This window comes from Podarcis erhardii (assembly GCF_964252035.2).
Source record: "Podarcis erhardii genome assembly, chromosome: 13".
Lineage (NCBI taxonomy): Eukaryota > Metazoa > Chordata > Lepidosauria > Squamata > Lacertidae > Podarcis > Podarcis erhardii.
Genome location: NC_138502.1, coordinates 28,519,500 through 28,546,552, shown reverse-complemented (window position 1 = coordinate 28,546,552; position 27,053 = coordinate 28,519,500). Strand labels below are relative to the sequence as shown.

At 45.0% G+C, this 27,053-nt stretch overlaps 2 protein-coding genes across 2 annotated transcripts; both read left to right on the top strand.

Moving 5' to 3' along the window:
• Nucleotides 1-833: 833 nt before the first annotated feature.
• On the top strand, nucleotides 834-13,666 carry LOC309328113 (keratin, type I cytoskeletal 19-like). The gene is made up of 8 exons (XM_081838067.1): nucleotides 834-1,347; nucleotides 5,930-6,012; nucleotides 7,042-7,198; nucleotides 8,259-8,420; nucleotides 9,488-9,613; nucleotides 9,802-10,022; nucleotides 11,456-11,487; nucleotides 13,525-13,666. Exons 1-8 carry the CDS (start codon nucleotides 949-951, stop codon nucleotides 13,620-13,622), a joined length of 1,278 nt encoding a protein of 425 aa, XP_081694193.1. The 5' UTR covers nucleotides 834-948; the 3' UTR covers nucleotides 13,623-13,666.
• Nucleotides 13,667-17,109: 3,443 nt separating this feature from the next.
• On the top strand, nucleotides 17,110-25,459 carry LOC309328083 (keratin, type I cytoskeletal 12-like). The gene is made up of 8 exons (XM_081837993.1): nucleotides 17,110-17,901; nucleotides 18,335-18,417; nucleotides 18,624-18,780; nucleotides 21,046-21,207; nucleotides 21,323-21,448; nucleotides 23,226-23,443; nucleotides 23,769-23,821; nucleotides 25,198-25,459. Exons 1-8 carry the CDS (start codon nucleotides 17,341-17,343, stop codon nucleotides 25,293-25,295), a joined length of 1,458 nt encoding a protein of 485 aa, XP_081694119.1. The 5' UTR covers nucleotides 17,110-17,340; the 3' UTR covers nucleotides 25,296-25,459.
• The last annotated feature ends 1,594 nt before the right edge of the window (nucleotides 25,460-27,053 follow it).

The following is a 27,053-nucleotide window of genomic DNA, read 5'->3' as shown; positions in this document are numbered from 1 at the left end:
AGCAGCGTACGGAAATGCCGTTTACCTTCCCGCCAGAGCGGTACCTAGTTATCTACTTGCACTTTGACATGCTTTCAAACTGCTAGGCTGGCAGGAGCAGGGACCAAGCAACGGGAGCTCACCCCGTCGCAGGGATTCGAACTGCCAACCTTCTGATCGGCAAGTACTAGGCTCTGTGGTTTAACCCACAGCGCCACCTGCGTCAGATCCCTGCAAATAGAGCAGAGGAATTTGCTTACTCCTGTGAAATCATAGAATCATAGAGTCAGAAGGTATCTTGAGGGTCATTTAGTCCAACCCCTGAAAATGCAGGAATCCTGCCCACAGCTGTCCCTGGGTGGGCTCAAACCACCAACTTTCTGGTTAGCAGCCAGAAGCACTGACCCACAAAGCAAGGATGGATTCAGGCAGGAATTCATCATGTTCCAGCTACCTTTTCCCTCCATAGAGAGTAGCTTCCAGCCCTCCCACACATTGACGCTTCCCTTTTGTTAGTTTATCCAGAGGGAAAGGGGCACATTTTACAGGACTATGGCTCACTATAGAGTGAGATGGTGCAATAAATCATTCAGAAGGGTGTATCTTTGCTCCAACATAATCACAAAGAAACCCGGATCCCTGCAGACTTTGGACTGAAGCGTAGGTGAATTGTTGATTAAACATTGGATTGTTAGTGGTAAATGTCTCTTTTATTGCCTGACGATGGGTTGGGGCAAAATGTTGAGAATGTCAATGCCACCTTAACAGGCTTATCAGCAGAGGTGGAGTTTGACACGGTCAAGCCTCTTTCTTTTACACCAAGTATAAAGGTCTAACAAGTTTGCCCCACCAATCATTTCCTACAATAGAGTCTCTGAAGCTGTTAGTTCCTTAGCTACAGAAGAAGAAGAAGAAGAAGAAGAAGAAGAAGAAGAAGAAGAAGAAGAAGAAGAAGAAGAAGAAGAATCAATGGCTTTCTCTGGCTTTTCCTCTGTTCAGTCTTCTCGACCAAGCCTAGCTGGCTCAATCTACAAATCGTCGTCCGTCAAAACATACCGAGCACCCAGTGTCCATGGAGGAGCTGGTGGGTATGGCACCCGCATCTCCACCGGCACCAGCTATGGTGGCTTGGGTGGTGGCTTTCAGCTTGGTGCTTCCACCAGCGACCTGCTGCTTGCTGGCAATGGGAAGGCGACAATGCAGAATTTGAACGACCGCTTGGCTGTGTATCTGGAAAAGGTGCGCTCCTTGGAAAAAAGCAATGCTCAGCTTGAAATACAGATCCGCGAGTGGTATGAGAAGTGCTCCCCTGTTGCTAAGCAAGACTACACCATGTATTTCAAAACCATTGAAGACCTCCAGAACAAGGTAAGATGATGTTCAAATTCTAAGCCATTGACTGGGTAACGGTATGAGCCTGCGAAGGGTAGACAGTGTGCCATTTCCTTACACATGTATATTAACCAAGCCAAAAAGTTATTTTAACTCAGAGCAGCTCGTGCTGATTTTCTCACAATTATGGTTCTCCTGAATCGCCTTTTGCTGGCAGTGCACTGCTTGAGGATATGTGCTGACCTGGCCCTGACCAAGTGGGTGAGCTATGACCTCATTACACAATGTGAACTAGATAGCACACTTGGTTAGAGCGTGGTGCTGATAATGCCAAGACTGTGGGTTCTGTCCCCGTATGGGACAATGCATATTCCTGCATTGCAGGGGGTTGGACTAGATGATCCTCAGGGTCCCATCCAACTCTATGATTCTATGATCTATGATCTCTATGGACTCATATCATCGGTCACCACATGCAAAGGTCATCCATCCATGGTAGCTGCCCATCAGCCTGGAGGTGTGGCAAAGTGCCCTTCAGTCATGCCCTGCACATTTCCCCATACAGTGAATAACCTAGGAGGCTCCCCAACAATGCAATGCTTCTTTTTTATGTATACAACTAAGCGGAACACTAAAATAGAACAGTCCTTCTGCAGAGGCATATTTGACTTTTGTCTTTATAATAATAATAATAATAATTTATTATTTATACCCCGCCCATCTGGCTGAGCCTCCCCAGCCACTCTGGGCGGCTCCCAATCAGTATTAAAAACAATACAGCATTACATATTAAAAACATCTCGCAATGAGGGAACCGCCAGAAGGCCCTCAGCACTGGATCTCAGTGTCCGGGCTGAACGATGGGGGTGGAGACGCTCCTTCAGGTATACAGGACCGAGGCCGTTTAGGGCTTTAAAGGTCAGCACCAACACTTTGAATCGTGCTCGGAAACGTACTGGGAGCCAATGCAGATCTCTCAGAACCGGTGTTATGTGGTCCCGGCGGCCACTCCCAGTCACCAGTCTAGATGCCGCATTCTGGATTAATTGCAGTTTCTGGGTCACCTTCAAAGGTAGCCCCACGTAGAGCGCATTGCAGTAGTCCAAGCGTGAGATAACTAGAGCATGCACCACTCTGGCGAGACAGTCCGCGGGGAGGTAGGGTCTTAGCCTGCGTACCAGGTGGAGCTGGTAGACAGCTGCCCTGGACACAGAGTTAATCTGCGCCTCCATGGACAGCTGTGAGTCCAAAATGACTCCCAGGCTGCGCACCTGGTCCTTCAGGGGCACAGTTACCCCATTCAGTACCAGGGAATCCTCCACACCTGCCCGCCTCCTGTCCCCCAAAAACAGTACTTCTGTCTTGTCAGGATTCAACCTCAATCTGTTAGCCGCCATCCAACCTCCAACCGCCTCCAGGCACTCACACAGGACCTTCACCGCCTTCACTGGTTCTGATTTAAAGGAGAGGTAGAGCTGGGTGTCATCTGCATACTGATGAACACCCAGTCCAAACCCCCTGATGATCTCTCCCAGCGGCTTCATATAGATATTAAAAAGCATGGGGGAGAGGACAGAACCCTGAGGCACCCCACAAGTGAGAGCCCAGGGGTCTGAACACTCACCCCCCACCACCACCTTCTGGACACGGCCCAGGAGGAAGGAGCGGAACCACTGTATAACAGTGCCCCCAGCTCCCAGCCCCTCTAGACGGTCCAGAAGGATGTTATGGTCGATGGTGTCAAAGGCCACTGAGAGATCCAGCAGAACTAGGAAACAGCTCTCACCTTTGTCCCTAGCCCGCCGGAGATCATCAACCAGCGCGACCAAGGCAGTTTCAGTCCCATGGTGAGGCCTGAATCCCGATTGGAAGGGATCCAAATGGTCCGTTTCCTCCAGGCGTGCTTGGAGTTGTTCAGCAACCACCCGCTCAATCACCTTGCCCAAGAATGGCAGATTTGAGACTGGGCGATAGTTGGCCAAATTGGCCGGGTCTAAAGATGTTTTTTTAAGAAGCGGTTTAATGACCGCCTCTTTCAGCGAGTCTGGGAAGGCTCCCTCACAGAGGGAAGCATTCACCACCCCGCAGATCCCATCGCCCAGCCCTTCCCGGCTCGCTTTTATCAGCCAGGATGGGCAAGGATCAAAGAGACAGGTGGTCGGTTTCACTCGTCCAAGCAGCCTGTCCACATCCTCGGAGGTAACAGATTGGAATTGATCCCATGTAACAGGACCAGACAGAACTCTAGCACTCTCCCGCCCTGGCCCTGCTCCCACGGTGGAGTCTACCTCCTTCTGAATCTGAGCGATTTTATCTGCAAAAAACTTTGCAAAAGCATTGCAGGAGATCTTGGGGTCCCTACCAGGCCCCGGTGGTACAGATGGTTCTGATAGATTGCGAACCACCTGAAAAAGTCTCCTGCTGCTGTTTTCTGCAGATGCAATGGAGGCGGTGAAGAAGGCCCTTTAAACAATTGTTTGAGCAATTAAGGTCAGTGAGAAAGAGGAGGATTGGTTTGAGAAGATATTGAATTATTTGGGTAGGTTTGAACAATTTGGGGCAATTAAAATGTTAAAAGTTAAATAAACCTTGTGGAGGGAGGAGTGTTAAGGTGTATAGAAGTGTACATATGGTTGATTTGAATATGTTATTATTGAATATTATTGAATATGTACATTATTGAATATTGTATACCCAATGTATCAGTCACCTGGGGGGTTTCACTGTTTGTGTTTTAGTGGTTGGTAAAAATAAAATATTTTTTTTTTAAATTGTTTGAGCAATGAGCACAACTGGGATCAAATAGCACTATATTATCTGGGGCATGGAACCACAACTTTGTATCTAGCCAAGTCGTAGTCAGAGCAGACCGACTGAAATCAATGAACTTACTTTAGTCATGTCTGCTGATTTTAGTGGGTCTGCTCTGTGTCTGCCTTAGATTAATTCGACCCACCATTTTTATTTCATTGAGAAACTGCCTTGGCCGTGTTAAGAGACTCTAGTGAAAAAGCAGATCTGTCCCATAATCAGATTAAAATGTCTGCCCATCAGAAAATATCGAAGCTCCTTGAGAAGGAATCCTCTGTTTTCGCCATGCATGTTATTCACTAAACTTACTACTACTACTACTCCCATGTCGGGGAGGGGGGTGCACTTCCCTATTTACTCTTCCCACACCCTACCATGAGTCAATTAAAACCTGTTATAAAATCCCAAATGCTGATGAGAATGGCCTTACGAGTGTGCCATTTAAATCATTCACCCCACCCTCTTTCCTCACCGTTTTGTACCTAATCTAATCTCTGCCATAAAGTTGCACCCACAGAAAAGTAAATACGTGGTCGATTGAGACTTGGGAGGTGCCATGTATGGAAGTAGGGAGAAGGGGTAGAGTCCATGTTCAGGTCGTAGCTTCTAGATTCGTGATAATTTTCACTGTGTGGTTTTCAAGAGCAAACAAACACTGCGACCAAGCAAAACTTTCATGTGGGCATTTGGAATTTTGAGAAGATTTCCATGAGAAGCTGCCCCCAACATTACGTGCTCCCATCTGAGCAGGGTGGGAATTCTTTTCAAGATTATTGGGAAATGTAAGACCAAATTTGCTTTAGAACTGCAGCTAATCCACCCGGGGGGAACGTAGGAATTTAGCAAGCTGCAGGGCTCTTTTTCAGGAGGAAACTCACAGGAACTCAGTTCCAGCACCTCTCAGGTGGGTGCCATTGCCATTCTAAGAGATTAGAGAGGTGTTCGTGATGAGTACTGGCACCTCTTTTTCTAGAAAAATAGCACTGGGAAGCTGCCTTATATTGAGTCAGACTATTGGAAACAGCAGCTGACTGTTAGAAGCACTCCAGGGTCTCCTAGCCCTACCTTGAGATGCTGGGTATTGAAGCTGCAGCTTTTGGCATGTTAAGCATGTGCTCTACCATTCAGCCTTAGGGATACGGGTGGCACTGTGGTCTAAACCACTGAGTCTCTTGGGCTTGCTCATCAGAAGGTTAGCAGTTCGAATCCCCGCAATGGAGTGAGTTCCCGTTGCTCTGTCCCAGCTTCTGCCAACCTAGCAGTTCAAAAGCATGCCAGTGCAAGTAGATAAATAGGTACTGCTGCAACGGGAAGGTAAACGGTGTTTCCGTGTGCTCTGGTTTCTTTCACAGTGTCCTGTTGTGCTAGATGTGGTTTAGTCATGCTGGCCACATGACCTGGAAAGCTGTCTGTGGACAAACGCCGGCTCCCTCGGACTGAAAGCAAGATGAGCGCCACAACCCCATAGTTGCCTTTGACTGGACTTAACCATCCAGGGGTCCTTTACCTTACTTTTTACCTTTACCACTGGGCCACAGCAGAATCAGGTGATAGAGTAGAACAGTCCATGCTGAGTCAGGCTGGCCATCTCTCTGCCTAGTGGTAGGGCCCATGTTCTTCATTAGAACATCCTTTTAAAGTTCTCCACTGATCTTCTTCTTTGGGCCTTTGTTTCTCATTATATTGCTTTCTCTTGTCTTTCAGTGACCATCAGTTCCAACTTCTGTTGCCTGGAGGTGGTAACTCTTTTAAGTTTCTGAGTTGGTTTGCTGCATGACTAACCCCTCACTTTCTGTTGTCCCCCCAGATTATCGCAGAACGATTGGCCAACACCCAGATTGTATTGGCGATTGACAATACCAAGCTGGCAGCCGATGATTTCCGTGTGAAGTACGTAGGTTAAAAACCAATGAATACATTATGGCAATCCATTAACATGCACAGTAATATTTCATTACCAATTATTCTCTCTTACACACAATGCTGTGGGCTTCTCAAAGGAAAAGCAGGAACTATGGGAATGTCTTTCCAGTTCCACAGGGGGCAGGAGTCAGAATTGTAAAATCTGTGAAGATTTTATGCAGTCTACATTCATTCATTCATTCATTCATTCATTCATTGCTTGCATTTATATGCCACTTTTTCCTCTAAGTAGTTCAAGGTGCAGTACATGGTTTTCCCCTTCTTCATTTAATCTCAAAAACCCTGTGTGTTAGACTAGGCTGAGATAGGATTGCCATATTTCAAGAAGTAAAAATCCGGGCACAAAAGAGTGTTGAGCTTTTCTTTTTGGAAAAATGCCCCAAAAGTTGTTGAATTTTGGGGGGAAATCACCCATAAGTAACACTTCCTGGTTCTGTTTACAAAAACCTGGACATTTTGCCGATTATTGAAAATTCCCCCTGGATGGTCACTTCGGCTTTGGAATCTCAGACATGTCCAGGAAAAAACAGACATATGACAACCCTAGAGATTACCAAAACAAATTCCTTCCAGTAGCACCTTAAAGACCAACTAAGTCAGTTCTTGGTATGAGCTTTCGTGTGCATGCACACTTCTTCAGATACCAGATGGTATCTGAAGAAGTGTGCATGCACACGAAAGCTCATACCAAGAACTGACTTAGTTGGTCTTTAAGGTGCTACTGGAAGGAATTTGTTTTGTTTTGACTATGGCAGACCAACACGGCAGACCAACACGGCTACCTATCTGTAACTAGAGATTACCATAATCACTGTAGCAATTGTTGGTAAGCATCTACCCAAGAATATTTAAAAAACAAACCAACCCAGGATTCAGGATTCAGCTATCATAAAGAGGTCCATTGCAGTTGTATTGGCCAATGAAATTAACAACTGCTGGGAAATTGGTCCAGTTTGCTAAGAAGGAAGCTGACATGTCTTTTTGAACATCAAACAGATACGAGAATGAGCTGGGTCTCAGACAAAGTGTGGAAAATGACACAGCAGGGTTAGCCAAACTCATCGATGACTTGACCCTGACTAAGTCTGATCTTGAGCATCAGGTCGAAGGTCTGAAGGAAGAACTGGCTTACCTCAAGAAAAATCACGACGAGGTAAGCAAACATCCCATTAAGCCAAAGAGTTGTGGATTTTCTCAGCTTCAGGTGTCCACAGGACCATCTCTGCCAATAGGCAGAGTGAAGCATTTGCCTCAGGTGACAGATACTGGTGGGTAGCAAGATGTCGGATGGCAGAGCTAGGTGTTCTTGTGCATACACACCCAAACCTGATCTGCTATGCTCTGGTGCAGCAGATTCAATTCTTCAGTTAGGTAAGCTTTTGGAGATGGAATGCAAGGAGGAAACCATCTTAGGCAGAAAAATATATTCAGATGGGCCTGCCAGTAGGGCCAAAGAGTTCGAGGGAAGATCTAGCAGAGATGTCAGAGAAGATACAAGGGGAACAAATTACTTAAATTACTAAATTGCATGATTTCACCAGAGCAGAGAGCGAAGTGAACAACAAGATTTGGGTGGAAGCCGAACTGCAGGGTAATGGAAACAGTGCATCATGCAGCAGATACAGAACAGAAAATGATGCCTTCCTACATCCCTCGGACCGCATTAGTAAGCAGTAGCCAGATCTTGAAAGCCTGTGACTACACAGATGAGGAGCAATCTCATTCAGTTGACTGGTAAAACTCATATATAAGGGCACTTAAGTAGAATAAAAGTAAAGGTACCTCTGACCGTTAGGTCCAGTCGTGACCCACTCTGGGGTTGCAGCGCTCATCTCGCTCTATAAGCCGAGGGAGCCGGTGTACAGCTTCCAGGTCATGTGGCCACCATGACTAAGCCGCTTCTGATGAAACTAGAGCAGCACACCGAAATGCTGTTTACCTTCCTGCCGGAGCGGTACCTATTTATCTACTTGCACTGGCATGCTTTGGAACTGCTAGGTGGGCAGGAGCTGGGACCGAGCAATGGGAGCTCACCCCGTCGTGGGGATTTGAACCATCGACCTTCTGATTGGCAAACTCTGTGGTTTAGACCACAGCGCCACCCGTGTCCATAGGCAGAATATGGAAAGCCAAAAAGAACCCTATTCCTTGAACTTGATGCTGGTTTCAACGTTAACTAGCACGAAATAATCATGATCACTGGTCTTTTGCAGGAAAAGGCAAGATTGCAGAAGCAGCTGGGTGGCACCGTGTCAGTCGAGGTGGATGCTGCTCCAGGCATTAATCTGGGCCAGATTATGGACAACATGCGCCAGCAGTATGAAGTCATGGCTGAAAAGAATCGTCAAGAGGCTAAAGACCGTTTTGATAAACAGGTGATGTTTGTCATGATGGTTGTTATGACTAAAGTTTGTTATTATGACTAATAACCATTCACATGACATTTTACCTGTGAAAACTACTTGACATGCTCCATTTTGTTTATTTACAAAACACTGTGATGAAATAGGACGTTAAGTCTGCAATCCTGTTCCTACACCCCCAATAGGACTTACTTATGATCAGACAATTGCTGTAATTGTTCCATTCTGCAAATTCAGGCTAAGAGAGTCTTCCAAAAACCAGCAAAGGCTGGTTTCAAATGGTGCATGTACACATTATAGCAGGTTTGATCTTAAAGGAGGCATTTCCCTCTCTGTGTGAGAGAATGCCCCTCTTGATATTCTGCCTGCTACATATACATATATACATGCACACACAAATATATATGCAATTCTTTTTTAAATAACAAAAAAAAATGCTGCAGCTATGGGGCACATCCTTTGTCATTCAGCAGTGCATTTTAGTCTATTCAGTTACACTGTTTATAGATAGATAGATGATAGATAGATAGATAGATAGATGATAGAGATAGAGATAGATATATTCATTTTCCAATTAAAAAAACATTCATATTAATAACAAATCAAACCAAATCTTTCCACATTCAAAAACAAAAAACAATATAGCCAATTATATAATCCAAATTAATTAATTTCAATGGAACTTCCCGTGTTCTGGATTTCAAGAGCTAAATGTCCATCCTTTCTCTTTCTGCTATCCCCTTTATTACTTCACAGTTTTCCAATCCTGATATTGACAAGCTCCTCTCTTGATCAGTCATTCACTGGTATAACTGTCTATCTTGTTTTATTTGACCATTCCTTATTTCTATCACCATGCAGGGGGCTTTTTCCTCATTGTTCTCAGTCTTAATATTTTGAAGCACAGTCCTCCTTCGAAGCCTCCTCCTTTTTCTGCTGATTGTTGTTCTAATAGGCTCTGGGCTTCCATCCAAGGTTGAAATTAATTAGTGTATTCAGCTACACAGTTAATCACCCCAACAACAATAACATTTGATTTCTTGCCGTTGGATTTCTCTCTCTCCATCTTTGTATTTTAGGTTGAAGAATGGAATATAGAGGTGACCACCACTACACAACAACTTGAGGGCCATAGAAATGAGGTCACAGACCGGAGACGTACACTTCAGACCACGGAGATTGAACTCCAATCCCAGCTTAACTTGGTAAAGTTCAAGTGCAGCAATACATTTACTGCTTTCGGTTCATTGCATGACCATTTGGGTTCCTGCCCCTCAGAGCTATGCAAATGCTGGCAATCAGCTGACCACCCCCACCCCACAGGCTTTGGGTCACTTGACATTCTAGGCTAGGGAGCATCCTCTTGAACTGAACATCTGCTCTCTACTTTTAGAAAGCGGATCAGGAGAATATCCTGGCGGAAACCGAAGCACGTTACGGAGCCATGTTGGCCCAGATACAGGCTTCCATTGGGAACATAGAGGCCCAGCTGATGCAGCTGCGGAGTGACATGGAGCGCCAGAGCCAGGAGTACAGCAGCCTCTTGGACATCAAGGTCAAGCTAGAGGCAGAGATTGCTACGTATCGCCGCCTGCTGGAAGGGGAAGACAGCAGGTGAGGGATTTGGTCCAAAGGTGCTTACGTTGTGCGAGTCAGCAGACCGCATGTTATGGGATGTGGAGGAAAACAGAGCAGGATGACTCTGGTATAGCAGATGGCATAATCGTATCGTATCGTAAAACCTTTATTGGCATCACATACAACATCCAAAACAAATCAATACAGAATTACCACTTCCCCAGTGGCACAAAACATTTGCTAAAAGAAAGGAGGCAGAGCAGTCTATCATCATATCTCTTGGTCTCCAGGGAGATCAGACGTCTACAGTGTATTTTGACAGCAAAAATCCAAATAGAGATATTTAGCCACTAACGTGGTGAGCTCCTGATCATTCCCCAGTAATAGAAATTGTATGACCTCTGACTCTGGTTTCCATTTGGGATACAGAGTTGATCTAGAAATTGCTGGCAGAGATCAGAGTATAGTTTACAATTGAAAACCATATGTGTAAGGGTTTCCACCAGGTGGTCTTCACATGGGCAAGTTCTATCTCCTTCCGCCCTGCCTGAGAACCTTCCCCAAAGGAGAGATGGTATAAGCAATGAGCAGAGAGGAGGAGGAGAGCTTTAAAATGTCTGGTCTGCAAAGCAATACACTGAGCATGCAGAGGCCGTATAGGAAGTCTGCCCACGCAGACGTCAAGCCACTAAAGAGATGCTCTTTCTTGTCATTCACCTAGAAAGTAATGGGCTGTATTCAGTGGAGTCATTGTGCAAGGGGGACGGCTTTCAATCATGCAACAGAACTTCCCCTTCCCTTATGTCTCTCACACACAAACACATCTGCTCTGGGGTTTCAAATCGGCAGCTGATGCAGTCAGAGGAGGGAGGGAAAGGAAGTTACATTACACTTGCAGACATGGGACCTAACTGGTATGATGCCCTGGTGTGCTCTCCCCAAGCCAGACAGAAATGAAGAACCCAAATGCAATAAGCAAATGATGAAACTCTTTTAAAAAAGCAAACCTGATCAAGTAAAGATGATCATGGGTCTGGAAACTAAGCCTTATGAGAAGCGCTTGAAGGAGCTGGGTATGTTTAGCCTGGAATGAGGAGGCTGAGAATGATAGCCATCTTCAAATATCTAAAGGGCTGTCACATGGAAAAGGGAGCCTGCTTGTTTTCTCCTGCTCTGGAGGGTAGAACATGAACCAATGGCTTCAAGCTGCAATAAAGGAGATTCTGACTAAACATTCAGAAAAAAAACTTTCTTCAGTACGATTGGGGGTGGACTCTCCTTCCTTGAAGGATTTTAAGCAGAAACCAAATGGCAATCTGTCATTGATGCTTTAGCTGAGATTCCTGCATTGCAGGGGGTTGGACTAGATGACCCTTGGGGGTCCCTTCCAACTCTTAGATGCTATGATTTTCTGATTTATAAGACACGCTATGTCTGATTCAGTTTTTATTTCATTTTTTTAAAACCAGGACTATTCTTGAAGAACTGGAAGCTGAAAAAGGTATGAGCCTGAATCGTCAACACCCTCTCATTTATTGAAGGTTTCCACTGAAAAAAGCATTTCAGAGAGGCCTGATTGGGATTTTGTTTTCAGAAATCCATTGCGTTCCGGCAGGAGGGTGTTGCACCATTGTTTTAGGGACACAGGAAGCTTATACCGAGTCAGTCCCGTTGTTCTATCGAGCTCAGTATTGTCTACACTGACTGGCAGCAGCTATCCAACCCCCTTAGATGCTGGGGATTGAAACTTGGAGCTTCTGCTTGCAAAGCAGATGCTCCTTCCCTGAGCTATGACCCTTTCCCCTTAGCAGGTAACTGGTTTGCACAGAAAAGGGCTTTCAGGTCTCTTCCAGCATCAGCAATCCACCCATCCGTCCCACGTACGTCAGTGGTACAAAAAGTATTTTAGGCAGCACCCATATAGACTTATGCATGTTCTGCCATGTGGCCGGAACCACTTTTCACATTGTTTTGGGTACATTACATCTTTAATTTAGCATTTGGGCCCTATTGGTCAACTCTGATCACAATCTCTTTCAGCTGGCAGTGACTATTGGGGTGGCACATATGGGAATGTTCAGGGTGGCAGGAGAGGATATATTGTTTATTAATATCCTTCCTAACTTGTGCTAGCAAATTCCTTTACTTGGCAAAGTTTACATTCCCCTCCTCTCACACAGCAGAAATCTGGTTGCAGGCTCATTGCTCATTAGAACCCCTTATTATTATGCAATTCAATCTCCCTCGGATTGAATTGTATGTTCCTGGTAAGATCCCCTTTTAAATCCCTCCTAAAAGAATAAAGACACCACAGTCTTATTTATAAGCAATAAAATGAAACTTTCAGGCAGAGCACAGCATGATCCCTGAAGGAAGGCTTCAGGCTTAAAGTTACAAACTTATACTAACAGGTTTACCCCATAAGGAAGATGACCTGGGGGACTGCTTGGCTGGCAGCCAGCAGTTCATTCCAGGAAGTTTGCAGGACAAAAAGGAGGTGGAAAAGAGGGAGAGGGTCAGCATGCCTTGTCCTTTGACCAGGTCTGGAAAGGTCACGCCCACCCACTAGTCACATGCAAGGAAGGATGCTCCCAGGCCAGGAGGAACAGGAAGTTTCGACTGGCTGGATCAAACATTCCCTTGCATGTCCACTCTAGGAAAACAAGGAATGTTGTACTTGACTACTCTCAGTGGATTACATCCACAGCACAGACAGCAAAGTCCTTCTCACGTCACTAGCAGCACTGCAACCTACCTGGACTGTGTCTGGGGCAGGAGAGGATGGTGGCCAGGTCAGGGCTGTCCAGATGAACAGATGAAGCTCCTGCTGGTGAGGTCCACATAGCCCTGAACTTACCGCTTCCCTGCCCTGTCCCAGCATTTTATTTATATATTTTATTTATTTATTTAAAAATAATCTAGTCCCATCTAGAGAAGCTGCAGCCACATGAGTGGCAGGAGCCCAGTTTCCCCCCCACCACCACACTAGGAATTCAGTCATCCTGCTGCAAAAGCCAGAAGGAAAGTCCCTCCCCATCTCTTCATCCAACCAGTCATTGAAAACACTTATGCAATTCAAGCTTTGTTGCTGTACAAGCAAAGTCCTCTGTGCATCTTATCTGGTCTTGTTTTCCGCTCTAACAGTCAGCATTAGATCCCACCTGAACTGGTTCTTACCAGTCTTGTGGTCAGGCCTCATTCTTGCATTGGTGACACTGGCCTCACTGATAATGAGCTTTGCAGAATTTCTACCTCCTGGTCCCTAGCCATAATGCCAAAACGGAATGATTAGGGGGTCTTCCAAGCAAGACATGAATTTTTTGCCCACTGGTTATGTTATATTATCGTTTAAAGCACCCAATGAATTCTAAGCATGCATCTGATACATATTTTTCGGCGGGCTGGGATAACTCGGTAGAGCATGAGATCCTTAATCTCAGGGTCATGGGTTTGAACCCCACATAGGGCAAAACAGTCTTGCACTGCTAGATGACCCTTGCGGTTCTTTCCAATTCTATAATTCTATCTCCCTTTCCAGAAAGGAATAAAGTCCTGAGAATCAAGACTGTTGTTGAAGAGATGGTTGATGGGCAAGTCGTATCATCCAGAACTGACGAGAGGGAACAGAAGATGTAGCCGATGGCAGAACGATATGCATTTTACGTTCTTTGTGTTAAGGCACCCAAAAATAACCTAATTTCAAATCCTGCCTTTCTGAAGACGAAATGATACGTCTCTATAGTTTTACAAAGGGAACTCAATGATAAAGGAAACAATGTGCTATTCCTAAAGAATCGATTGACTGTTTCTTCTAATTAAAAAAAAAAGTCTGTGTTCATTATGACAAAAGGCTGCAACTGTATGTTTTGTTATTATCAGTTTAACTGGTTGAGTTAAAGCACTCCAACCTGTATCTAGTGCTGCCCATGAGAACACACTTCCACTCTTGCAACAGGACTTCTTCTTCCCCTTTGCATGCGCTCTAAAATCTGCTCTGGGGGGTTCCAGCCTGAGGGAGTTGGGGGGGCTGCAGATGGAAGGAGGAAGATTCATTCTTCAAGTGGAAGTCTGCTCACGCAACCCTGGGTTCTGCTCTCCAAGATCCAGCTTTTTTATCCCAAACCCAGCTCTGTGTGGGACTGAATACTTCCCTTAGGCCAGGGTTATGGTTCCTGTCGCAGTCATCCCTCTCCATTGCCCACAATGGCCAGGAATGATGGCAGAGGGAATTAAACAACAGCAGCAGGCCACATGTTCCTTGTCCCTACCCTACGCAAAACAAGGAATTTTATCCAGGATAGAAATTGGAAATGATCTCTATCGATTACTGTTCTGCTTTTCATCTTTTCAATCTTAAATCCAGTTCTCCACATTTCTGCAGCAATCTGTGATCATTAAAAAAAAAAAAATCCTCAAGAAAATTCTTCAGCATATTACTGTCAGTTTCTCTCAAGAACCACATTGTGGCGGGCAGTTTTGATTAACACGTGCAGTTTTTGCAAGCAATTTCCCTCAACTGAACGTACCTTTGTAAGTTATTTTTCAGAAATACATGCATTTTTATGGATGCTATTTAGAGTACTTTATGCATTTCTGTACACATTGGGAAGCTCACAAGCAGGACATGACTGCAACAGTGCTCTCTCCCCCCATCCCACCCCCCACTTGTGATTTCCAGTGTGGCATGACATTTTTTCACTGTTGTGGTAGTGGTATTGTAGCTACTACCCATCACAACAACAACAACAACAACAACAACAACAATTTATTATTTATACCCCGCCCATCTGGCTGGGTTTCCCCAGCCATTCTGGGCAGCTTCCAACTGAATATTAAAAACAATACAGCATCAGACATTAAAAACTTCCCTAAACAGAGTCACTTTCAGTTGTTTTTTAAAAGTAAAATAGTTTTTTTTAATAGTTTTTATTAACAATTTCAACATAAGAAATTATCACAACATATCATCTTCATCATTCCCCCCCACCGCAATTTTTCCCCTCCCTCTCCCCCATCTTCCCTCAGCACCTCTCTCTGATTTTTCAGCACATGCTGTTCTCTGCATATTATAAAACTCTAAAGATCCTTAAATTATCTATCTATTATATTAACAGTCAATATGTTTGTGTATGTTTATTCAAAGCCAAAAGTAAAATAGTTGTTTATTGCCTTGACATCTGCTGGGAGGGCGTTCCACAGGGCAGGTGCAGCTACCAAGAAGGCCCTCTGCCTGGGTCCCTGTAAACTCACATCTCGCAGCGAGGGAACCGGCAGAAGGCCCTCGGCGCTGGATCTCAGTGTCCGGGTTGGATGATGGAGTGGAGATGCTCCTTCAGGTTTACAGGACCGAGGCCATTTAGGGCTTTAAAGATCAGCACCACCACTTTTAATTGTGCTCAGAAACGTATTGGGAGCCAACAGCATTTTCCTACTTCAATTTGTCAAATCCTCTTCTTATTATTGTTTATTACGCATGCTACTTGTTGGTCCTGACCTGCTGATTTTCAGCTGTGTTGAGCATTTCTTTCCATGCTAAGATAGGATTGAAACACTATAAGCGAGCAAACAGGTAAATTGACAGCATTTTAATAGCGGCTAACCACACAAAATTGGATGGGATGCGAGGCCCCTGTTGCCTTGTCCGGGTTGCACCCAGGGCAGCTGCCCCTGACACCTGCCTCGAACAATACCACTGCTTCCTTATTATCCTCCCAGCTCCTTTTTATCTTTTTGATACATGAAGTAATCCTTTGCCTGTCAGCTAACACACATCCCCTTTGGCAAACACGTAGGCCTCCGAAAACAGGAAGATTCTGTTGTTGTTTCCCAACAAAGGATAATATACAAATATATAAAGTCGTCCTTTGGAGAGAGAGGGGGGGAAAACTACCCTTCCCGCTTTGATGATCTTGATCCGTGCAAAAGAGCCAAAAAAAACACTCCTCAGTTTCACAGGCATGAGTCACTAGCCAATTCTATGAAAAAGAAGAAGAAGAAAAGAGAAATAATTATTTTAGATTCTTGACTTCTTGCTCCAATACCATTCATAAGAAATCCCTGTCAAAAACAAACATGCACCACACCTATAAGCTGCAGGGCTTGGGTCCATTGCAAAGTGATAAACTCAAGATGGCATCTCCGACATGATCACTGAGTTTCCTGTATCTGAGTAATGGCTGTACAGGGCGGGGGTGGGGGTCGGGACCAAGATCACAGCCTGTAGGCAGTTAATGCTCATCCCCATTGCAGGCCTAATGAAAATCTCCCCTATTACACCCATTGGTAGCAAATAGCACATTGGCGACAGGGAAATTGCATTGCAACCATTATGGGGGATTAAATCCACTCATCTTATGCCACCCATCCTGATTCCCCCGTTCCTATTATTTAGGGGAAGGAAACGAAACATTACGTTCAAAATACAACACAATTGCTGCATGGGTTGTACTTGGGGGGAAAGGAAGGGTCTATTAAGACAGTCACATTTACACAGGGAAGAAAAGAAAGATAGTGATTTGTCAGTACCAGCAAATTGCAGTACATATTGGTTGGTTTCTTTAGTGCAAGCAGAGAATTTGATTTACACCATCCATCCACTCATCATATTTGTACTGTGTTGCATATATCTAGTGATATACAGGCAATGCAATTTAAATGGGCTTTTATTTTTAAACTAAAACTTTTTATATTTTTAAAATAATATTTTAAAACCAAAAGGATTTATATTTTAAAATGTTTTCAGATGATTTTAATTGCTTTAAATATGCTTTTATTTTATTTTCAATTGTATTCTTTTAACATGTTGGTGTTAGCTGCCCTGGGCTCCATTGAAAAGAAGGATGGGAGGGGCATTATTATTATTATTATTATTATTATTATTATTATTATCCAGAGCCATGAGAGAGAGAGATGATAGATAGATAGATAGATAGATAGATAGATAGGGAGAGAGATATTCAAGTATGCTGAAGAAATGAAGGTAAATGATTTTAGAAACTGGAGGGAGGCTTAGTAAGTTAGAAGATATTTCCGGCCAGCGCTGCACCACATGGATTGTTTCGGAGTTTTGACTCCACTCCACCCAAATCCGCCCCTGTTAGCAGAGCAAATACCTGGAGGGCGCTGCGTTTCCACACCAGCAGACAATTTGGGTTTGCACACATCATCCAGCTTGGCCAGGAGATAATTAAATGGGCAAAGAGATGAAAGTATGTTGCCTAAGGAGGTGTGGACTTCTGCAATCAAACACTCCCTTTGTTTCCATATATAAAGCCCAATCCTACATTAAGGCTGTTCTGCTTTACTCTGCCAGCCCTTCAGCAGGTTCTGCCAAGCAAGGTCCTTCTAGTACACCATGGCCCTCTCCATCCGAGCATCCTCAGGGCCTCGCCAGTTCTCCTCCCGGAGCGGATACGGAGGAGGGTCTCTTAGGCTGTCTAGCAGCAGCAGTGCAGGGAGCTTTGGGGGGTTTGGCGGTGGGTCTCTGCTCAACTTTGGTAGCAGTAGCGGCGGTGGATATGGAGGAGGAGGAGGATATGGAGGAGGCAGTGGGTTTGGTGGAGGACTAGGTGGTGGATATGGTGGAGGGTTAGGAGGGGGCTACGGTGGAGGGCTAGGAGGGGGCTACGGTGGAGGGTTAGGATCTGGCTTTGGAGGTGGCTTTGGGTCTGGAGGAGGAGGAGGAGGAGGAGGAGAAAGCAGCCTTCTATCAGGTACTGAAAAGGAAACCATGCAGAACCTGAACGACCGCCTGGCTGCCTACCTGGACAGGGTGCGTTCGCTGGAAGAAGCCAACACTGAACTGGAACGCAAGATCCGTGAATGGTACGAGAAAAATGGCCCTGGGGCTGGTGGCCCAGGGACCGGTAGAGATTACAGTAGATACTACCCTATCATTGAAGATCTCAGGAACAAGGTGAGCAATTTCCCCCTCTCCCCGCCAGTGATGCCCTCCGAAGAGGCATTGATTGTTGAGGCATTCTGGGAACTGTAGCTCCATGATGGGTAGACAGGTCTCCTAACTTCTGTCCGTACCCTTAACTAACTACAGTTCCCAAGATTCTTTGGGGGAATCCACGGCTGCTTGAAGTGGTATGATGATGCTTTAGATGTTTGGGCAGAGGGGGCCTATGGCATGTTCTTTAATTTCAGTGTGTCTGCCATGAGTGAAACTTAGTTGGCTGCCATCCCAAGTTAGCTGTGTGGTTTTGCAGGCATGTTTTAATTTCCATGTGCCGTTTTATCTGCATGTATTTATTTTAGAATTACTAGTGAAACATCAGTACTAATGAACAAGTAATCATCTGGGCAGAGCTGCATTCTCTAGAAACGTTCTTCTTGTTTCCCAGATCATCAACGCAACGATCGAAAATGCCCGGGTTGTTCTTCAAATTGACAATGCAAGGCTGGCAGCTGATGATTTCAGGCTGAAGTAAGTAGACACCCATTCCTTGTGAAATATTCGCCGCCCCGCTCCAAATCTATCATCTTCTTTAGCTACGTGATCTGTACCTACTCTTTTGCATTTGTAAATAGTAGTAAGGTCAGGTGCAGATCACATAGATCCAGCTACATCAAGTCATTTGATACGATGCCGTTTGTTTAACAGAAAGAGCTCTGTGTCTAATTTCTTCTTAGATTCGAGAATGAAGTGGCACTTCGCCAGAGTGTCGAGGCCGACATTAATGGCCTCCGCAGAGTCCTGGATGAACTGACTTTGACCAGGGCTGACTTGGAGATGCAGATAGAGACTCTGAACGAGGAGCTGGCATACCTCAAGAAGAACCATGAGGAGGTAGGCCATGTTGTACTTACATTATTTCAGTTTGTTTGTTTGTTTTCATTTTTCAAGGGGAAGCCAGAGTCAGGTCTGCTTGCTGGATCTTGTTCTCCAACCCTTGCTTTAGGGCAGATCCTCACCATAAATTTAAAGCATTTTCAATGTACATAGGTCTAACCACAAAGACTTCTACAGTTCATTGAGGGTGCTGGAAAGGGTAGCTCTGTGAGAGGAGAACTACAGTTCCCAGGGCAGCTGTCTACCAGCTCCATCTGATACACAGGCTGAGACCCTACCTGCCCGCGGACTGCCTCTCCAGAGTGGTGCATGCTCTAGTTATCTCTCGCCTGGACTACTGCAATGTGCTCTATGTAGGGCTACCTTTGAAGGTGACCCGGAAACGACAACTAATCCAGAATGCAGCAGCTAGACTGGTGACTGGGAGCGGCCGCCGAGACCACATAACGCTGGTTTTGAAAGACCTACACTGGCTCCCAGTACATTTCCGAGCACAATTCAAAGTGTTGGTGCTGATCTTTAAAGCCCTAAATGGTCTTGGTCCAGTATACCTGAAGGAGCGTCTCCACCCCCATCATTCTGCCCGGACACTGAGGTCCAGCTCCGAGGGCCTTCTGGTGGTTCCGTCGCTGCGAGAAGCCGAGTTACAGGGAACCAGGCAGAGGGCCTTCTCGGTAGTAGCACCCACCCTGTGGAATGCCCTCCCACCAGATGTCAAAGAGAAAAACAACTACCAGACTTTTAGAAGACATCTGAAGGCAGCCCTGTTTAGGGAAGCTTTTAATGTTTAATAGACTATTGTATTTTAATATTCTGTTGGAAGCCGCCCAGAGTGGCTGGGGAAACCCAGCCAGATGGGTGGGGTATAAATAACAAATTATTATTATAGGGGGAGCCATATGTTTTAAATGTGTGTTGGATATGCTTCAAATGTATATTGTGGATCTGCCCATAGAGGCAGTTTTAGGGCTAAGGGTTAGATCCATTGCCAAATATGTGTGTGTTGGGGCAAACACAGTCGAACTCTGGTATACTTGGATGCCACAAGGAATGTGAAGTGCTTCTTCCTATCAGAAAGCTTCTTAAACCCCAAATGAGGGATTCCCAAACTGTGGTCCATGGACTACGAGCAGCTGAGGTGTTCCTCAACATGTCTGGGGTGAATGGCAGTAGCAGCCACTGTGAATGGCAAGCTCAGTGGCTGCTCTGTTGTTCTAAGAGGCAGGATGGACAGGAAGTGACCAGAAGAGGGTACCTAAAAGGAGTGGAGAGGTTTGGCAGCCAGAAAGGCAGAGTGAGAGGCACATCCATTGCATCAAATGCTCACATTGATTTCTAATTATATTTTTATTTCTGCTTTTATTGTAATATATATGTTCATTCAAATGTTCAGTTTAAAAATTATACAGAATCAAGGACAAGTCATTCTAACTGCTATGGCAGGCAAAAAGATCATGTATTGGTTCTCCAAAACCCTCAACCATTTAAAAGTGGTCTGGGCAGGGGGAGTTTAGGAACCACTGCCCTGAATGATGTATTATTCTAGAATTTGAGCAGGCACAAACAATTTTCTTCTCGGTGAGTCTCCTGCATGGGAGGTCCAGAAGGTGGCAACACAAGAACGGACCTTTTCCGTAGTGGCTCCCCACTTATGGAATGCTCTCCAGAGCTCACCTGGTGCCATCACTACTTACCTTTGGGTGCCAGGCAGAATCTTTTCATTTCTGCCATGCCCTTGGCTTTTGATTATCTGCGGCCTCCTTCAGTGGGTCAGATGGATTAGTCCTGCCTTTGGAAATAATGAGTTTTAGCTCCCTCTCCTGTTTCATTTTTATGCTGGTTTTGATGCATGTTTTATTTATTTGTTGCTGTAAATCGCTCTGAGCTACTTTTGTGTTTGTTTTAAGAAAAGGGCTAGTGAACTGCTTTTTTAAAAAAGTCTAGTAAGTTTAACAAGTAGCTAAATAAATAAATAATAAAATAAATAATAAATAAATAAAGTGCAAGTAGATAAATAGGTACCGCTCCGGCGTGAAGGTAAACAGCGTTTCTGTGCGCTGCTCTGGTTTGCCAGAAGCGGCTTAGCCATGGTGGCCACATGACCCGGAAGCTGTACGCTGGCTCCCTCAGCCAATAAAGTGAGATGAGCGCCACAACCCCAGAGTCGGCCACGACAGGACCTAATGGTCAGGGGTCCCTTTACCTTTTAAGCTGAACAAATGAATAAAATAAAGACTGCTTGTTTCTATTTGGTCTTCGCAGGAGCTCCAAGGACTCCAGGGCAGTGTTGGGGGGCAAGTCAGTGTGGAGATGGATGCTGCTCCAGGGATTGACTTGACCAAACTCCTGAATGACATGAGAGCCCAGTATGAGGCAGTGGCTGAACAGCACCGGAAAGAAGCTGAAGCCTGGTTCAACGAAAAGGTGACCGTCTTGGGAACAAAACCATTTGCTCAGGTCAAATGGCAAAAACCAGTGCTCCAAGATGAGCTACGCCCTTCCTGCCCTTCTCCCCTCATTCCGGCATTTGATGTTTCAGAGCGGAGAGCTGAAGAGAGAGATCTCTACAAACACCGAGCAGCTCCAGTCGGGGAAGAGCGAAATCACAGACCTGAGACGTACGTTGCAAAGCCTGGAGATCGAGCTGCAATCGCAACTCGCTATGGTATGGGAATCCACCCACTGGGGCCTTTAATGTCTCTTATGTTTACCTTTTGCGGACGTGACCTTTAAATCAGCACAATGGGGCACGGCAGAGAGAGGAGGCAGAGGCTGCAAATATGGGTGAATTCAGTAAACTTGTGACAAGTTGACTCACACTGGCAGCGACAGAAGCCAGGCCCAGCAGGAAAACATCAAGTGAGGTGTTGGCTCAATCCTGACAGCATGGTGGATTAGTATTTTATCCACCCAGGCCCCAGTCTCAATGGGGAGCGGGATTCTGTGGTTTAGCAAGCTGAAAAGGGGGTTGGTAGCTGCAGAAGCTGTCCATGGGGCAGAGTGGGGAAATGATGATACTGGCCTAGCTTAGAGCATTAATGTGAAGATTATGGCAATAGTTCTCACCTCTGCCCCAGTTGAAATTTAGATCAGCCTTCTCCAATCTGGTGCACTCTTGATTTTTTTTAGACTCCAACTCCCATCAGCCCCAGCTACTGGGTTTGGTGAGACATGATGTCTGGAGAGCACCTGGTTGAGGAATACTGTGGTACCTCAGGTTACATACGCTTCAGGTTACATACGCTTCAAGTTACAGACTCCACTAACCCAGAAATAGTACCTTGGGTTAAGAACTTTGCTTCAGGATGAGAACAGAAATCATGCTCCGGCGGCACAGCAGCAGCAGGAGGCCCCATTAGCTAAAGTGGTGCTTCAGGTTAAGAACAGTTTCAGGTTAAGAACGGACCTCCGGAACGAATTAAGTACTTAACCCAAGGTACCACTGTATTGGGACTTGAACATAGGCCATCTGTGAGGAGCGGCTGATTTGAACCAGAAGGAGGGTATAAATCAGGAAATTTAAATTAAAAACAAAGGGAAGTAGGAAGTCACGACAAAAACCTGGGCACAGGGCACATGACAAGAGAGGAGCAAGAGTTGCTTAGTCACAGGCAGAGTGACCATGACTGAATGATATCTCACTATGAGCCAGTGAGGATCTGACAGGTACCAAAATAAACAGCTAGAAATCCTACCATTTTTCAAACTACCTGAGGGAAGGCATGGGGGAAATTTGGTTCGGTTTGCCTATTAACACGAACCTGCCTAACATGCATTCCCTGAGAAGATAAGCGAATATTCACAACTGTGTGCACAAAATGTATCTCTTGTAGGACATGCATATTAAAGTGCATATATTTGTGGAAACGATGTGCAAATTGCATGCAAAAAAAAATGTATAAATTGGGGTGGGGGAAGTACACGCAAAATGCCAACAAATTTTCACAAGGGCTTTTTTGAGGTGAAAAACAAAATTGCCAGGCAGGCAGTGTGGGAACGTAGCAAACTGAGCTGAAGATCTGAAAAATAAGGAAGAGAGAGAAGACAGAGTGGTCCATCTTTATCTGAGAGCCAAACAGCACATTACATGCAAATTTTCAAGATGTTTTCCTTTTTGCGGGGTTCCAGACATGTGCATTTGGAGGTGGGCATTTTCAGAAGAGAGCAACAGGCAGGGAAGGGGGTTCAGGTCCGTTTCCTTCCAGCTGTTTGTCTCCCCTCTTGATCTCCCTTCCTAGACCTGGCTTTTTCCTCTTCAAAGGAGGCAACTGGGCCACAGTTGCATAGGTTTGTGAGCCATGTGCTCTTGGGCCTGTGGGTTGCTCTGTCTTTCATTCAAGAGTCATATGGGTGCCATTATCTGACAAAAAGGTTATACAACCTACTTCTCCCGCTTCATTTCTGTGTATTGGGCTAACGTACCTCTCTTTCTTTCAATACAGAAAAAATCTCTTGAAGACACTCTAGGAGAAACCGAAGCAGGCTACTGTGCCCAGCTGGCCCAAATGCAGCTTCAAATTGGAAACCTGGAATCCCAGCTTTTCCAGGTCCGAGCAGACATGGAGCGGCAAAATGTGGAATATCAGCATCTCCTGGATATCAAGACCCGTCTCGAGATGGAGATTGAGACTTACCGCCGACTGCTAGATGGAGAAGTTGGGTAGGCAGGCCACCAAATTTACCTCTCTCACTGCGGAGTAGGTTCTCTCACACTGAGACTGAGCATACAATGTACCTACATAAAGCACATTGGAAGCACATTTTCCTCCCTCTAGGAATTATGGGAGTTGTGGTTTTTAAGGGTTTCTGGGAACTGTAACTCTGTGAGGGGTAAACTACAGAACCCAAAATTATTTGAGAGGAAGAATGCGCCTCAAATTGTGCTTTCAATGTATAGTGTGGGCGCACCCTGAGCTTGCTCTGTCTTTACTGTGCCCAATTCTGACAAAAGGATGTGGCCTGATATTTCTACCATCTCTCCACAGGTCATTTGAAAGTGCCTCCGTGGCAAGTGTCAAGTCGGTGGATTCCTCTCGCGGTGAGCAAAGATTAGGATTGCAGTTGCACACCTTGGGCCTGTCAAAAATACATAACAATGCACTTGAGTTCAGGATTCCAGCCAGCCAGCCATGCCATGCCCTTTCCTAGGATACTCCATTCCATTCCCCTTTCTCACCCCCAGCTTTTCCATTTTCTCCTCAGCATTTAGTCACCTCAGCAGACTGTTGCCACTAAATCTGCTCAGTCTTTACTGGGCATGTGTAGGATGTTCTCTCTTAGAGTTCCACCCAGCCCCATATAAAATCATTATTTATTTCATTTATGAATCGCCTTTTCTCCAGAAGGAGTCTGGGACTGTGTGCAATAAATAAACAAGGATAAACTGGTTGTTTTGTACTTCTACAAGCCTGGGGATTGTCTCCCGAGCTTACTGAGAGCGTTACCTCCCATTTGTGGATCTGTTTGGAGCTATGAAAGGTCCACACCTGGAATATGGGTTTCCTATATAGAGCAGAAGCAGGAAACCACAAGCCCCAGGGGGCAACTATGGCTGTCTGGCCCTCATCAGCCTTGCTTCATGCCCTTCTTGTGGGTTTTTGGCTTGGCTGGAGCAAATCCCTTAACTGTGATCATTGCTTTTGCTTGTCAAGATGGGGGATAAAAAGTGTGGGGGTATCAGTGTGTTCAGGAACTAGCTAATAATAATAATAATAATAATAATAATAATAATAATAATTATTTATTATTATTTATACCCCGCCCATTTGGCTGGGTTTCCCCAGCCACTCTGGGCGGCTTCCAACAAAACACTAACATACAATAACCTATTAAACACTAAAAGCTTCCCTAAACAGGGCTGCCTTCAGATGTCTTCTCATCTGTACAAAGACTGCATTGTCTCTACTGTACAAAGGCAAAATTGGCATCCCTTGCTCTGTCCACTTTTGCCTCTGGCCTGCCCACCACCACTGGCCCTTGAAGTATTCCTTGGGGTGTGGAAATATGGTCATTTGTCCATAAGAGCATGGGCAAAAGTTCATTATTGCAAGGATGATTTTATAGCAGAAAGAATTGCTTGGAGCATGATCAATGCGTGAAGAGCTCATGCTGCCCGATGATTGGCCCACGTAAGCATAGCATGATCAAAATGCCATAAACCACTGGTCTGAATACTTCAACCTTGCGCTAAACATCTCCTTTTTTGCTTACTGCCACCTGGAGGACGAAGCCTTTGTCTTTCCAAGCTCCTGTAGCACCCACAAGCATGTTTTGCCTCTTGGATTCATTTACTGACTCTGCCAGAGCAAGCACTTTCGTTTAAAGTATCCCGAGCTAAACTGAACGCTGGGCAAACGTGAAACGGGTCGTGTGAAAGTGAAACGGTTTGTGAAACTTCTGTTTTGTTTTACTTAGATCCAAACAAAACCAGGAAGATCAAAACCATCGTCGAAGAGGTCGTGGATGGCAAAGTGGTCTCATCCCAAGTTAAGGAGGTTGAAGAGAAGATATAAGAGAAAAGCTTCAACGATTCGTTCTGCAAATGTGCGCAATTACTAGGTTTACTTTTTCTGTAATCTCCGCTTTCCTCTCTTAAGCATGAAATGTTACAGAAGCAAAGATGCATTTGAAATTTCTCTCTAGGCGAGTGATTCAATAAAAACTCTGCTTCAGCTTGCACAGTGGGTTATCTTGTAAGTCATTCCGGGTTCCATCACAGGTGGTTTCATTGGGTGGGTTGTGGCTTGGTGTGAATGGCATTGTTCCAAGAGGAATATAGCAGGTGTGCCCACCTCCCATGCCAAGTAATGCCCACCCTGTCCCTTGCATCCTCCTCTCCTGTTGTTCCCAGCCAGGTTGTTGAGCCATGCAATAGGTAAAATGGAAAAGATCACAACGTATATAATCAGAATAAAAACAACAACCCAATAACACACACACCCCAGAAAACAGCCACATTTTAAAAGGGTATATGTCAAACAGATCAACCAAAGACCTGGTTAAAAATAAAAGTTTTTGCCTGGTGCCTAAAGGTGTGTAATGAAGGCGCCAGGTGAACTTCCCTGGGGAGAGAATTCCACAGACAGGGAGCCATTGCAGAGAAGGCCCCGTTCTTGTGTTGCCACCCTCCAAACCTCTCAAGGAGGAGGCACACGAAGAAGGGCCTCAGAAGATGGTCTTAGGGTCGGGGGAGGTTCATATGGAAAGAGGCGATCTGTGAGGTCTTGTGGTCCTGAGCCATTAAATCAGACCAGAGGATGCTTTAGGAAATCTTGTACCTTGAATCTCCCAGGACTTTTGGTTATTTGGGGTGGAGGGGGGTATTTTTGCGTGCAGGTCAATCACATGTTTTATCTCAGCTGGCTCCACTTTAGGAACAGCCGCACACTTCAGATTTCCAATCTATGTGCAGTGCATATCAAGTCCTGCCTGTACATATATTCAAATCCACGGGTATGAAACAGTGGCAGAGCAAGTTTTTGGCTGGCAAAAAGGTCTGGGTTTGTTTCCTGTCATCTACAGCTAGGATTCAAAAGGACTTCTGCCTGAGAACCTGGAGAACTGTTGGCAAGCTCTGTAGACAGCACTGAGCTCAATACCAACAGCCTGACTCAGTATACAATAGCTTTCCCATGTTCCTGACTACCATACTTCATGGTTCTATGTGATTTTCTCAATTCAACCCAAAAGCAATAACCGTACTCAGAACATACAGTAATACTGTGGCAACTTGTCTCCATTCGAAAACACACAAAAAGGGCAAGAAATGTTATTAACAACTGACTACGCTTATAGGACTACAAAAAGTTTTGTAAGGAGAACCATATAAAATATTGCAGAAAAGATTTGTGAGAATGGGTTTTAAGCTATGCATTATTAGTTAGGATCAAATGTAAGATTAAGAGATGAGGTTTGAAAATCATTAGACGTGGCTGATGGAAGTTTCAGGCTAAAATAGCCAAAATGTTCTATAAGACGATATGTTCTGTTTGGAAAATATATGTAAAAACTAATAAAAATGTAAATTAAAATAGAAAAAGAAATGTTATTGACATTGTTGGTACAAAGGTTTGAAAAGACAAGACTTCCTCAAGATTTAGTAACATGGGGCCCTCCAGCTATTACTGAAATCCCAGTCAGGGAAAATGGAAGTTCCTGGGATAGTTAAGGATGATGGAAGCTGTGGGTGCTTTAGCTGAGTTTCCTGCATTGCCTTGGGGGTGGACTAGATGTCCCTCGGGATCCCTTCCAGCTCTGCGATTCTATCAACA